Source organism: Hyperolius riggenbachi, chromosome 12, assembly GCF_040937935.1.
Source record: "Hyperolius riggenbachi isolate aHypRig1 chromosome 12, aHypRig1.pri, whole genome shotgun sequence".
Classification (NCBI taxonomy): Eukaryota; Metazoa; Chordata; class Amphibia; order Anura; family Hyperoliidae; genus Hyperolius; species Hyperolius riggenbachi.
Window position 1 is genome coordinate 89,430,577 of NC_090657.1, and position 15,774 is coordinate 89,446,350.

At 42.9% G+C, this 15,774-nt stretch overlaps 1 protein-coding gene and 1 long non-coding RNA gene across 2 annotated transcripts in view; one reads left to right on the top strand and one right to left on the bottom strand.

The window, feature by feature from the left end:
* Positions 1–7,524, top strand: part of CAVIN1 (caveolae associated protein 1) — a 72,787-nt gene extending 65,263 nt beyond the window's left edge. The window contains exon 2 of the mRNA XM_068263518.1: positions 1,047–7,524. Within this exon, the coding sequence (XP_068119619.1) occupies positions 1,047–1,715 (669 nt within the window). The 3' untranslated portion in view covers positions 1,716–7,524. The remainder of the gene's footprint in view (positions 1–1,046) is intronic.
* Positions 1–15,774, bottom strand: part of LOC137541953 (uncharacterized) — a 147,988-nt gene that overhangs the window by 17,673 nt on the left and 114,541 nt on the right. The window lies entirely within an intron of this gene.

Genomic DNA, 15,774 nt, shown 5'->3' on the forward strand with positions numbered 1-15,774 from the left:
GATGTTAACTATGTGTCTGATTGGCTGTATGCGGCTCATCAAGGGGTAATATGTCGAACAGCATATAACAACTAAATTTGAGAAGTTTGTAACCATACGTCCCAGATCCTCAAGTACTTAGTAGTAGTACTCCTATGACTACAAATTGCCTCATGAAATGTGAGGACACTGCTAACTGCATGGATCCAGTCCGAAAGGATAAGCACAGTGGTTTGTATCCAGATCTTGATAGGTAATATGGATAGAATGAAGGAGAAATAGTTTTTTTGTATTTGTTACGAAAGCCTGAAGGGATAATGTTTAGGAGACACAAGCTCAGAATTTTATCATGTAAGGATTTGAAGCCAGTAGGCATTTACTAGTGCACAAGACCAGATCATATGATAGAACGTACTCTGTGTCAGTGTCATTCCGCATGTAGCGGACAAACCACATCCAAGCCTGGTCAAGTGATCAAGGGTTAGATAGCCTCTATGGAGGACATACAGTCTAATCAATCTATCGGGAAGATGGGGAGAAACCTCTGCAGAGCCTTTGAGAGCCTATTCCCTAACTTCATCATAGAGCTTTCAAAGGTCATGTTCCCAGTTTGCTTTCTAAGCAGTAGAAACAACCCAACAGAAGGGCTAGCTGGACATATACACTTAACTGTACATCAATAACAATACTGTATACAAATAGATTACAAGTAACCTATATATGGCTTGTTTGTTTTGTCTTGTTTTTGCTAGTTTGGTGTAAAAGCACCTGGCGCAAAATGGTATCTGTAAACAATGAAAATATACTCTTCAAAATTAATCCTCTGTAATGTTTTCTCATTAATATTTTATCAGTAAGCTATGTACACATACAGGAATAATTGAGGAATAAATACATTTGAAATCTAAAGTGTGCACATAGCTGTAAAAGCTACCAACTCTAACGAAATCCAGCTCCATCTTACAAAGTATTTTCTCAATATCAAATATAACAATAGTGTTTAGCATTCAAATGATTTATTTCTAGTTCTTTGTTGTCTAATTTTGTTCTTTATACCTCTATTTCAGGATGAAGTGAAGCAACCTGCCAAGCTGAGCATCAGCAAGTCATTGAAGGACACAGAGAAGCAGGAAGTAGAGGAAGAATGTGATGAGGAAGGGAAAAAAGAAGAAGAAAAAGACCATATTGAACTTTCGTCTGATGAAGAAGTAGAGGTGGAAGAAATCATTGAAGAGTCCAGGGCAGAACGCATCAAGAAAAGTGGAATGAGGAGAGTTGATGATATAAAGAAAGCATTCTCAAAGGAAAAGATGGAAAAGACCAAGATTAAAACCAAAGAGAATTTGGAAAAGACCAAGCAGAACTTGGAGAAGACCAGGCACAACATTGAGAAGAAGATGAACAAGCTTGGAACCAAGATCGTGCCAAATGAACGAAGAGAGAAGATGAAGACCTCCAGAGACAAGTTCAAAAAGTCCTTCACACCTGACCATCCAGTCTATGCCCGTTCCAAAACAGCTGTCTACAAGGTGCCTCCATTCACATTCTATGTCAAGAAGATCCGAGAAGGTGAAGTGGAAGTGCAAGCCACAGAAATGGTGGAAGTTGGAGGTGAGGGTGAAGAGGAAGGAGAGGTAACCGAGCTGCTGAGAGGGGAGAGTCCCGATCCTCATTCTCTCCTACAGATCACAGAGGACAATGATGCCATGCTAGCTGAGAGAAGTGACAGCGACTAGAAGGGATACAAGCAAGGTCACGCTTCTTCCATGTGGACAGCTTCATTTATTACTTCCTTCACATTGCAGATTCATTTTATTTCTTTTCTTTTTCATATTCACAGATATTTCTATTCCTTTTGCAGCTCTTAACACAAATAAAGAACATATATATGTAATCATATTTCTGCTAAGCAGGTCACACATTCAGCAAGGGGTTAATAAAACTGATCCTGTCAAACGTATAAAGATGATACATGTATAAGCACATCACCACTGTATCTCTTATTACATATCTGGATACTACAGTATTATTCAGCACAGACACTGGGCCTATCCATGTCCAAATGATAGATTCATAATGAACGTAGCTAAAGCATGTGGCTAGAAGGTCTTGTAGCTTTGTGCTAGTGGTCTTTGTTGCTTTTGCTTAAAAAAGTCAATCTCTGCATCCATTTAGCATCTGATTTTGTCCAAGAGGGACATCACAAAGTAACCAAGGAGGGCTTGCTGCTCACCATTCATGGCTTTTTTTGGTGCCGTAGACAAATCACACTTTCTCCCCATCCCCTTTGCAATACAATCTTAAAACCAAGCTTAATGTTGGGATCCAGAGGTGTTGCGGCAATTAACAAATTGTCTCTAAAACAATTATTGCTAATGAAACCACTATTGTTATGCTAATCAGGGGCGAGCTAAATGATTAGGCATAACTAGAGTGATGTTTTTGTACAATACTCCATCCCATGCCTTCTATTCTGTATTGGACAGCTAAATATGAGCATCATATATGTTCCTGTGCTTGACACGGGTCTTTGGAGTCCCTTCCAGCAGTGATGTCCTAGGCAACTGTCTGGCTTGCCTATGCCTACCGGAAGGCATATCTAAGGAGTACATTGTATTAAAATGCGTTCAGTAACAGGATTTTGGGGATGAGAGCCGTAGAAGCCTCATTAGGCAAGCAGATTTAAGTGGATAGCATAATCACATGCTTCTAATAACAATGTGTTTTGTAATTTTAGCAGCCATCATGGCTCAACAGGTTTATCTTCTCCATGCATAGTTGTGGTTGTAACTGATTCTATTATTTAAAATACACTATAGTTCCTGTAATTGCTAAGATAGGCCAGTAACATCGATGAGATAATTGTGTATATGCTATGCACAGTGACTAATTATAGCACTGAAGTCGTCTGACTCCAGGGGATTGTTCCTACCATTACCTATAATAGTCCAAATGGAGACTAGTGGCAAAGCCAAAGAGGGGCACATAGCTTAAATTCAGAATTGCCGTATGGCTGCTACTGTAGCAGCCAAAATGATAAAAATAAGCTGTATATGGTATGGTTGGTGTTCCTGCCAGAGAAGGGGCCAGCCCTCTCCATGTTAGCACTGTAAGGTAAATGTTAATATCCTTGGCAGATCAGGCATTGACCAGGAGGATGTAAGGGGAATTTGTGAAAGAATAAATAGTGTGTAAGAGAATTTGTTAATTAATACATTTCTATTGCTTGCTCACGCTTAGTCAGCTTACGCAGTGGAAGAGAACATCTCAGTTCAGCTTCAGACATCCTACAACCAGTGGCGTAGCAATATGGGGTGCAGAGGTTGCAACCACACTGGGGCTCTTGAGCCAGAGGGGCCCTCCCTCAGCCACAGTTAGCTCTCTAGGGGTCCTGTGCTGGTAATATTACTTCTATAGATGCTTTGAATAGTAGTAATCATTAACAAACTGTTCCCCATCCCCTACTTGCACCTCTGACACTGTAGTTGTCCTTGGCAGGTTTTGGTGCGCCGCATTAATTGTGATGTATAGAGTGTTTGGGGGGCCCCAGAATAAAACTTCCACTGGGGCCCACAGCTCCTTAGCTACTGCCTACGACAGGCCTCTTTATGTCAGAGGTGCCAATATATTATCTTTCCAGTGGGTTTACAGGGCTCAACAATAACAAACAACATTTCTAAAGCGTTTTTCTCCTGTAGGACTCAAAGCGCATAAGCATGGCGCAGATCAGCAATAAGTTTAATGGTAGACTGTTGTACAGAGGAAAAATCCCAAATGCCAGGCTAAACGGGTGGCTTTTCAGTCTGGATTTGAATACTTCCAGGAATGGATCTTTACTGGGTATGATAGGGAGTTCCAAAGGGTAGGGGCAGCATGACAAAAAGCACTGGCTCCAAAGGTTTTGAGATGCACTCTGAGAGTGACCATAAACCAAGATTGTTATGATTGAAATATAAATATACCATAATCTGGCACTGATTGGAGGAGGTTTGTTGGATTCATCTGCAGGCGATTTCAGACCATATGAGTTGTTCAGCAAGTCTGTAGGAGCCTGGAAACACTTTATGTAGGACAGGCATGTTGTGCTGATTGATGAGAGGTATGTCTATGAAACTGACTGTGGCGTTGGGTGCAAAGAAATAATACTTCTGAACATTAGCTGAGCATATACACGCTCATTTTACTGGAAGAAGAATCTTTCACAGGGTAAGAGACAGGAAGAAGGCAAGACATGGCAATGATAGAAGATGGCAAGATTTCAGAAACACCAAGCATTGTTACTGTGTAACTAGTTCAGTGCCAGAAAATTGTTTTAACCCATTTTCTACCAAGTTAGGCTACCAATAACATAGCTATGGTCACATAGTTAACTTGACAGGTGGTTTGTAGTTGTGTAGTTAGCCTTTCTAAGACGTATAAATAAGAGTTGGAGGATGCAGATTTTTTGCTAGGCTAGGCAATGCTAGGCAATAAAATGACATACATACAAACATACATTTATTTAAAGTGATCCTGAAGTGGTATGGTTGCCATACGTCGGTAGCAGGTCCTTGAAGTCAGATTACATTCCTGCTTCAGCCGAAGTTACCCCAACCACACTAGATGCTACCAGGTTTCCGTATTGGTGTAGACACTGGACTATAATATGGCAGGTAGGGGAAGACATGGCTGTATTTTTGTATCAGGATAATAAGAATGGCAGTACTAGGAAGGTGGCGTGGCTGCATAGTGTGCACTGCAGCCTGTCCAACTGTTTACATGACAGAGATCCATTCAATTAGTGTTTTAAAATTTTACTGTGTTTTTATAGCTTTCTTGACATCATTATTTAAAACTAGCATCTGATCCATAATGAGTTGTATGTGTAGTACAGATAAGGGATAGAACATTAGTAGCAAAAAAAAAAAAAAAAAAAGAGTCTCATATTTTTATTTTCAGTTATATAGCTTTTTAATAACATTGCATCATTCAGTCACAATTGCAGTTTGAAGAGCGCACTCTGGCCCATATGCAATTCACTTTTTCTCCTTACTTTTCTCCAAGTCGATATTTTTACGCCTTGTGAATAAAATGCCTTTTAAACCCCCAGCAAGCAAGAAAATACGCAAAATCAATTTAAAAGTACCTTATCTAGTACTTTTGGTACTTTTTAAACTGTGAAATGCTGAAAAGTTATTTTAAAGTGCAAATGAAAAATGATTACCTATGAGAAACTCAGAAGAAACAGTGAATTGCATATGGGCCTCTGTCTTTTAAGCTATAAAACAAAGCAGAAATAATGACCCTTTGAACCTTCCTGCAGTAAAACCTTACCTCAAGTTTTAGAAAACAGACTGTATTGGGCTCAGAGAAGCTCTTTTGCATAGATAACAACTGACATTTTTTACTCTTCCTGTACTGGAAAACAATATAAGACAATTTTCTTTGTTGCCAATGTTCTATGGTATATCTCTGGGTCAAAACATAGAGCCAGGTAACTTCTAACTGCATTGCACTGCTGTCATATTCACAGTTTCTATTGCTCAGGTGTACTTCAGGGGCGATTTTCAGAGGCCATTTAGACATACATCATTATGAAGATATTATATATACATGCATTATGTTGATGTTTATGTCAAGGGTTCTCCTCCTTACTGTTTAAAATGAATTAATCACGAACATTAAGTAATAGTTTTCCCTTTTATTAGCAGATATAAACACGGGGGAAAAAACAGCCAATGATCCAGACAAGGTTTTGGCTGTCTGCCAGGTATACATAGACTACCGACAAGGTTTCGGCTGTCTGCCAGGTATACATAGACTACCAACAAGGTTTCGGCTGTCTGCCAGGTATACATAGACTACCGACAAGGTTTTGGCTGTCTGCCAGGTATACATAGACTACCGACAAGGTTTCGGCTGTCTGCCAGGTATACATAGACTACCGACAAGGTTTCGGCTGTCTGCCAGGTATACATAGACTACCGACAAGGTTTCGGCTGCCTGCCAGGTATACATAGACTACCGACAAGGTTTCGGCTGCCTGCCAGGTATACATAGACTACCGACAAGGTTTCGGCTGTCTGCCAGGTATACATAGACTATCAGACATTGCCTCCAAAAACAAACACAGAGCAATTTTTTCAATGCCTTATGAGAGTGGATAGCATTGGAAGTGGTCTATAGTTATTCACTGCCCTGTTATTCTCTTCACATTACAAGATCCTAATAAAACTTAGGACAGCCTAAAATACTAAACACATCATCAAATACATTAAATTAGAAATTATAATAATCGCTGAACGTGTCTTTGGTAGTGATGAGCGGAAAATTCTTCTAACAAGCTATTTTCCTTCACCAAAAAGGCAGTTGTTAGGGGAAGCAAATCAATGGATACCATAATTCACTAACTGTTGGTTAGATTAATATTCTGTTGGAATCTTTGATTTGCTAATCCCAACTTCCTCCTCCTGGGTAGGGCTAGTTAGTGTGTTCGCTGCATTTCTTGCTTATTACTCATCTGTAGTATCAGTAAGGCTGCATTACTAAAGATGGAGAACAGAAGACAATATTGGAGAAAATGACACCAATGGATGAACTGGATTTTTTTTTTAAATTGTCTGCTAGTAGCAGGCAAGATTGCATGGGTCATATCAGAAAATAGCAAAGACTGTTGAAAGGTTATCTTTTTAGATGCATAACAGATTGGATTTATTAAGAAAATACATTTTAACGTGGAATATGACTGCAGTCAAATAACTATTATTCTACTATTAGTTTGAAGCAAAATCAGACCCAGGTCAACATATTGTTAGGTCAATTACATTAACCAATGTTCTCCAAACCTAGTAAATCAACTGCAGCGAACTGAGTGTTAGTGGTGTCATGTGTTTATTTGGACCAATAGGATTTTATATGTAACTATGCTGACCAGCTGGTTATGGTAACTTAGAGTACCAGTTAACATGACAGAGTTAATCCCTGAGCATACAGAATTACTCATGTACATTCAAGACGTGAGCTATTGCTTTTAATTCTCCTTATTCTATTTAGATTATCCAGTGTATTGTAACTGCAACACTGCGCATTTCACTGCCTATGAGATGTAATTGTCCTGAACAGGGTTGCAACTGTACAAAAGAAGATTTCCTTGGTGCTTTTTGATAGGGTGGCTTGTGTGCAGCAGATTTCATAGAGAAGTGTGTGTCAGGTGATTTGTGAGGGTCTGATTTGCTGTAACCAGTGACCACTTCCTGCTTTGGCCTAAACAGGAAACAGAATATACACATGATCATCAGCAACAAATCAGAGCCTTACAAATCTATCACCTGAAAAACTGAATAGGCATTTCTCCATAAGTTCTTCTACGCCCGAGAAACCCTAGTGTTTGAAAGGTAATATATGTAAAAGGAATTACTGTGATTGGGAACTTCATTCTAACTGAAATAACGTGAGAGCACACTATGTTTGGATATATGATGTGATGGAGTATGTGCAAAAAATGTTTATTTCCCTGTTTATTACAAGGTTACAGTTCAGCTCATCCAATAAAAACAAATTAAACAAGCTGTGGCTTAATTTTGGTTTACTGGTAAGAATAATTTACTTGTGCCTGATAGAGTGGACTTCATTTACAGATAACATCCCTTGCAGAGGTGTAGCTAGGCCTTTCAGCACCCGGAGACAGACAGTTTTGGGCATGGCCACGCATTAGAATGTGGGTGTGGTCAGGGGTGGAGCTAAATGCACGGATGCTGTTTAGATAGCAAGATGTGCCCCCTTTCCAACAACCCCCCCCCCCCCCACCCCCTTTAGGCCCGGTTCACATTAGCGTCTTTTTCCGGAACGTAACCGGAACGTATACTGTACAAACGGAACGGATGTGACTGGATCCAATGTTAACCTATGGATCCATTTACATGCGTCCGTTGGTACGGATACGTTCCATACGCTCCGGTCCCTGGACCTAAGAATTGCTGCAGGCCCTAATTTTCAGGACCGTTCTGCTTAGCGGAACAGATCCGGACAAAAATGCAACAGCATTGGGGGCAATGGGAAAAGGAACGTTTCTTCACACTAGTAAATAAACGGACCATTCCATGGAGGATGGGGGCATGGGCCGACGCAAATCCAGCGACGGGAGGATGAGGGGAGGGTGCAGCAGCCGGGCAGGTGGGCTAGAGAGACTTTATACATACGCTGGTGAGTCAGAGCGGAAGAGGAGGAAGCCTCTACCGCCGGCTGCTATTGAAGATAAGGTATGTATTGGTGAGTGAAAACGGATCCGGTCAATCATTGATCAGATCCGTTTTTACTAATGTGAACAGGGCCACGGACGAGCCATCCGGATCCGGTGAAGCGGAGACAGACAGAAGATAGACAAATGTGCCCCCTTTACATAGCCAGATGTGCCTCCCTTCTCCACATTTAGATATGTACCCCATATAGTTAGCCAGGTGTGCCCCCCTTGTTCTGCTGCTGCTAACACTTCTGCACTCCTCTGCAGAGGGAGGGAGAGGAGCAGGGACACTTTGGGCAGCCAGCGAGCTACCTCTCACTCACTTCGGGGTGCGATGGCCATGCTCTGCTCCCTCTTTCAGTGCTGTGCCCGGGGACATGTACCCACCTTTACCCACCCACCTTTACCCACCCCTTACCCACCCATAGCCTCTGATCCCTTGCAGAACATAAATTGCCCTGGTAACCCATTCTGGTTTTGTTTACATTTGCCATTATCTGGCTAAAATCTGCAGTATTCTCTTGGGTCAACAACAACAATAAAACTTTTGTAAAGTGCTTTTTCTTCCCGTAGGACCCAAAGCGCATAAGCTTGTCTCAGATCAGTACATAGTTGCTGCTTGTGCTGTTACAGGGGAACAATATACGTGATCATGAATGCCAGACAACAGTTTTTAGTTTTCAGTTTTGATTTAAACAAATCCAGGGTTGGAGCTATCTTGATTGAGTGTTGCAAGGCATTCCAAAGAAGAGGGACAGCATGACAGAAGGCTCTAAAGGTTTGAAGTTGGACTCTGGAGGTGGCCAATGTATTAGATCCTGTTGATTTGAGGTTGGGCGAGGTATGACACCATTGCAACAAATACCTCAGTTATCCGGGGCCTAAGACATGCAGAGATGTCAATGTTAGCATGCCAATTTTGAAGAGGATTCTTTATTTTTTGGGTAGCCACTTGCCAGTGAAGTGAGCAAAGGATTCCTATTGTACATATTATACTATAGCAAGGATTGACAGATTGTTGAATTGGCTGTCCTGTGTCTTGCTGAAGTAGGTATCCAACTGCAATAAGATAAACACTGTCTAACCAAATGTTCAGCAAGCATCACTATGGCCAGTTATGACATCTAAGAGCAAAGCCACCATGAAAGTGAGTGAGTGTACATGGCAATGCAGTTTCATACAAAATACAGTGCATATGGTATGTGAACATAACCATACCCTGCACAGAAAATCTTACAGGAAATTTGTGGACTGCACATCGGGAGCAGTAAAAAAGGGCGCATATGGCTAGTGGACAAAAAGGGCGCCGCCATAGACTGCAATGCAAAATATCGGCTATTGGGCGCCCGAAAGGAAATAAGGGCGCCCGAGAAATAGCGGTTGCAGGGACTGTGTTAACAAAAGTTTTCGTTTACAGAGTAAGGTTTATTACAATTATTGTTTACAAGTTCATTTTAACTGTGTGGTTAACTTATTTTTTCGTTTTTAATTTTCGCTTATAGGAGCTTTTACTTATTTTTCCGTTTTTAAATTTCACTTTCAGGGCTGTAACAAGAAGATTATCGTTTACACTTATTTTATCATTTAAAATTCGTTTTCATGCGTATAATGCTTAAATATCGTTTTCAACCTTATTCTTTTACAAATACATCGCTTTTGGTGTTAACTTTATTTTTTACACTTATAAAGCGTCAATTATAGTTTTATTAACTTACTAATATATCGCTTTTAATATATTACCGTTATTTTAAGATTTTTAATGCGTCCGTGATTGTAAGGCTTTCTAATATATATATATATATATATATATAGAGAGAGAGAGAGAGAGAGAGAGAGAGAGAGAGAGAGAGATAGATATATATGTATAGATATATATATATATATATATATATTTATATATATATATATATATATATATATATATATATATATATATATATACATACACACATACCGTATTTCGCGCCGTATAAGACGCTCCGGAATATAAGACGCACCCAGGTTTAGAGGGAAAAATCCAGGGAAAAAAAAAATACTAAACCTGGTGCGTCCATATTCCAGGAGCGTCTTGTACATATCCTTGTGTGTCCTGATGTGTGCTCCTGTGCCCCCCATATCCCCATGTGTCCTTCTGTGTGTCCTCCTGTGCCCCCATGTGTCCTCCTGTGCCCCCATGTGTCCTTCTGTGCCTCCCATGTGTCCTCCTGTGTGTCCTAATGTGCCCCCCATGGTCCTCATGTGCCCCCATGTGTCCTTCTGTGCCTCCCATGTGTCCTCCTGTGTGTCCTAATGTGCCCCCCATGTGTCCTCATGTGCCCCCATGTGTCCTCCTGTGTGTCCTAATGTGCCCCCCATGTGTCCTCCTGTGCCCCCATGTGTCCTTCTGTGCCTCCCATGTGTCCTCCTGTGTGTCCTAATGTGCCCCCCATGTGTCCTCATGTGCCCCCATGTGTCCTTCTGTGCCTCCCATGTGTCCTCCTGTGTGTCCTAATGTGCCCCCCATGTGTCCTCATGTGTCCTCCTGTGCCCCCATGTGTCCTCCTGTGTGTCCTAATGTGCCCCCCATGTGTCCTCCTGTGCCCCCATGTGTCCTTCTGTGCCTCCCATGTGTCCTCCTGTGTGTCCTAATGTGCCCCCCATGTATCCTCATGTGCCCCCATGTGTCCTTCTGTGCCTCCCATGTGTCCTCCTGTGTGTCCTAATGTGCCCCCCATGTGTCCTCATGTGCCCTCATGTGTCCTCCTGTGCCCCCATGTGTCCTCCTGTGTGTCCTAATGTGCCCCCCATGTGTCCTCCTGTGCCCCCATGTGTCCTTCTGTGCCTCCCATGTGTCCTCCTGTGTGTCCTAATGTGCCCCCCATGTGTCCTCATGTGCCCCCATGTGTCCTTCTGTGCCCCCCATGTGTCCTCCTGTGTGTCCTCATGTGTGCTCCTGTGCCCCTATATATCCTCCTGTGCCCCCATATGTCCTCCAGTGCCCCCCATATGTCCTCTTCCCCCCCCCCCCCCAGCCTTCCTCCCTCCCACCTGCGTCTCCTGGCCCCCCCGGATGGAAGTGTCAATAGCAGCGGCAACTTACCTTTGGCAGGCTCCTGCGCTGATCCTATATCATCGCGCTGCCCCCCCCCCCCCGCTAGTCTCCTCTGCCTCCCCCCTCTGTATCTGGCCCCCCCGGGTGAAGGAATAAGTAGCGGTAGCTTACCTCCGCAGTGCGCCCGCGATGACTGCAGACGTCCGTCTTCCAGGCACTTCTCGCTCTAGTGACCGGCTTGAACTGATGACGCGCAGTTCAAAGCCGGCCACTAGAGCGAGAAGTGCCCTGAAGACGGACGTCTGCAATCATCGCGGGCGCACTGCGGAGGTAAGCTACCGCTACTTATTCCTACACCCGGGGAGGCCAGATACAGAGGGGGGAGGCAGAGGAGGCTAGCGGGGGAGCAGCGCGATGATATAGGATCAGCGCAGGAGCCTGCCAAAGGTAAGTTGCCGCTGCTATTGACATTTCCATCCGGGGGGGCCAGGAGACTCGGGCAGGCATGGGGAAAGCAGGCAGGGAATCCCCAACATGGCGGCGGGTTGGTGGTTCGGAACGGCGGGCGTTATTAAGTTGGGGATTCCCTGCCTTTGCCGTATAAGACGCAGGGACTTTTTCTCCCCATTTTTGGGGGAGAAAAAGTGCGTCTTATACAGCGAAAAATACGGTATATTATATATATACCTTTTTCTATTTATAATATTATTAATGTGTATGTGATTTTAAGGCTATTTATTTTATTACAAATATATAAATTATTCTATTCATGTTAGTGAAGTATTTTAAACCCCTCAGTTGTGAAGTGGTTAAGGCCTAAATATATTATTGTTTATATGTGTGAAAGGATGTTTGTGCAGTGGTGATGGTTAGGGTTAGGCACCACCAGGGGGATGGTTAGGGTTAGGCACCACCAGGAGAGATTTAGGGTTAGGCACCACCAGGGGGGTCTTAGGGTTAGGCACCACCAGGGAGGTGATGAGGGTTAGGCACCACCAGGGGGGTGGTTAGGGTTAGGCACCACCAGGGGGCAGGTTAGGGTTAGGCACCACCAGGGGGGTGGTTAGGGTTAGGCACCACCAGGGGGTGGTTAGGGTTAGGCACCACCAGGGGGTTGGTTAGAGTTAGGTACAGGGAGGGTTCTGTGTGAGAGTAGGGTTAGGTATAGTTACAGTACAATATACACCACAAGGGGGCTGGTTAGGGTTAGGCACTACCAGGGGGTGGTTAGGGTTAGGTATTGGGAGGGTTCTGTGTGAGAGTAGGGTTAGGTATAGTTACAGCACAATATATGTAATATATAAAAATTATTAAATTATGTATATTTACACAAGGGGGGGGGGGGGGTCTAGGGGTTAGGGATAGATCTGTGTGAGCCTACAGTTAGGTATAATTGCAGTAAAATACTTGTAAATTCTAGCATTCTATTACTATGCTTAATACAAGTGTAAATATCGTTTTTTGTTATAGATGCTATTTGATGTTTTATATTTCAGAATTCGTTTGTTGTTATAGACGATATTTTGCCGATAATTTCCGTTTATTCAACCTATTTAGCACTCAATTTTCGTTTACAAGCTATTAAACGAAAAATATGGTTTTACATTACAACTTATAATTTCGGCTATATCCCGCGCATACAGCAAAAAATGGCGCGGAGGAAAGAATGGCGCACCGTTCTGCCGATTATAAAACGCTATTTACCGTTTTAATGTAAATACATTAAAATGGTAAATAGCGTTTTATAAAACAGCAGAACGGTGTGCCATTGAACAATGCAGGGAGCTAGCAGAGGGGGTCGGGCTGGCAGCGGAGGTCGGGCTGGAGAGACAGCGGGCTGGCAGCGGGGTCAGGATGGAGAGGCAGCGGGCTGGCAGCGGGGTCAGGATGGAGAGGCAGCAGGCTGGCAGCGGGGGTCGGGCTGGAGAGGCAGCGGGGTCAGGGTGGAGAGGCAGCGGGCAGTGGGCTGGCAGCGGGGGTCGGGCTGGAGAGACAGCGGGGTGGAGGGAGGATTACGCAGCATGTGTATACATTACCTCGTCCCGGCCGGCGATCGCTCCTTCACTTCATAGCTTGCACGAGTCCTGCATCCAGCCAATCACCATGCGGAAACGCCGCATGGTGATTGGCTGGATGCAGGACTCGTGCAAGCTATGAAGTGAAGGAGCGATCGCCGGCCGGGACGAGGTAATGTATACACATGCTGCGTAATCCTCCCTCCACCCCGCTGTCTCTCCAGCCCGAACCCCGCTGCCAGCCCACTGCCCGCTGCCTCTCCACCCTGACCCCGCTGCCTCTCCAGCCCGACCCCAGCTGCCTCTCCAGCCCGACCCCCGCTGCCAGCCCACTGCCTCTCCAGCCCGATCCCTGCAAAAAAAAATATTAACATATAAAACGATAAATATCGTTTTAAGTGCAGCGCCAGCGCCATTCTGACACTATTGGCGCTGTGCGCCATTTTTGCCTGTCCCCATATCCCGCGCCCTTTTTTCCAGGCGCCCTTTTTTATATAGGCCTGCACATCTCACAGTAATACTTTCTGTTTGGAAAAATTCAATACACCCCTCCCTGGAGGCTCTTCATCTGTGTACAACCCAATATTTCAAAAATGTGGGATAATCTGTAAAAATGTAAATAAAAACAGTATGCCTAACATTTTTCCAAATTCTCACATTGAACACAAGCAGCAGCCTTCACCATGAGGTCTGCTTCAGGATTTAAGTGTTTGTTGCTCGAAGAGTGGACAATCATTTAAAAAACAAAACAAATGTAAGCAGTGAACTATGAAGGAAGAAACTGGGCTTGCTATGCTTCCAGATCCTATAGAAGCTGCAGTGGCTATTGTTACTAGTGATGATTGTACTCTGCTAATTACGCTCATGAGAAATTATGATTTGGACATTTAGGCCTCGATTCATAAAGACTTATCGATTCATCAAAGTTATCTACAGCTGTTAGCGAGCATTTGGTAATCATTCGGTAATGATGCGATAAAACGGAAGAAAGTGCAATTCATGAAAATGAAAGTGGGCGTGGTTTAGCGTTAAATTTAGGATTAGTTATCTCCTTCACTGCTCTCTCGTTATTCCTTTCAGATCATTGCTGACAGAAAAGGTGGAGCCATTTGAAGTGGTTATTTATCAGCTGAGAGTGATTCAAAGGCGCAGAAGGGCAAGAATAAGGTCTAGAACTATATCAGTTTGCAAGAGAATGGATTTATTTGCTATACCAGGACATCTGCATTTCTCTTGAATCATCTTGTAAGAGAACACAGGCAGTGCCAGGGTTAACTAAATTGCTAGCTGCACTCCATTTTTTCAGAAAAAGCTCCTATCAAGCTGTAGCTGGCGAAATTGTGGGATTGTCCCAAACCACTTCCAGAATCCTGAACCAGGTGTTAAGCCCTATTCGGAATGTTGCTATGTGGTGTTCAAAGGACTGCCTTTTTACCCACAATTCCATGGGAATCTTATGGCCTTGTGTTAAATTACCGCTGTAAAATGGAAATATCGGCACGTTACCGAATGGTTACCGCATTGTTATCGAATTCACAACTAATGCGGAAAAAACTTGATGAATACAACTAGAAATCGATAAACTTCGAATTTGGTAATATAAAGAACTGGAAAAAGTTATCGCAAAGACAATGATGAATCGAGGCCTTCGTTTATTTCACATAATCCATTTTTAGTTTTGCAAACTTTCACGTAATTTTGTGTCGACTAAGATAGCAGGCTTTGCTATTAACCTCTAAAATCAGAGCGATATAACGAGATTACAGTTCCTGATTACAAACAAAGTTAATTAAGATTTTTACTAAAGTTCGTACTATGATTTGGCATCGTAATTGTGAATTACAATTGCCAAAAATTTGTGCTCACTAATTATTACAACCCTGGTGGTAAACGTTTTCTACTTAATAGGACAAAAAGCATAGTACATAGGATTCTGAGATGGAAAAGAATAACTTCTAGTGGAAATCAACTTAAGCGTAAGTCACACCCCAAAATACCTCCAGTTTGTTGAGTTCAGTAATCACGGTTTCAGAGTAACATAAACTAGGTTTATTTACAGGGTTCAGCAGCTCTCTGAAGCAGTACTTTCCTCCTTGTCTCCAGTATGCATCAACAGGAACCAACAACACACAGCAGTACATATAATCTTATAAAAAATGTAGGTAGCACAGTGCCATCTACAGGCCAGATGTATGAACAACACACAGTTGTGCATCCATTGAGAATTTTCATGCATTTCTAGTTGTCTAGAATGATGTTCATCAGCTAACAGAGGACATCGGTACAACATATTGTTTTTTAAAACAAATCTTTCATTTATTTATACTGTATATTTAATAGCCCATTTAGTGGCCCAGATATGTACATAAAAAAATGAAAGCAGGTCAGTTGAGGAGGAAAGAGGGATCAGGGAATTTGGCCCCAAAAGAAGCACAGAACCTCCAAAAAAAGACAGCTAGGAGCCAAAAGTTTTGATCTAGTCTAGCTGAGGAGACCCACGACCGCTTCCTGCAATTTGGTTGTGACCAATA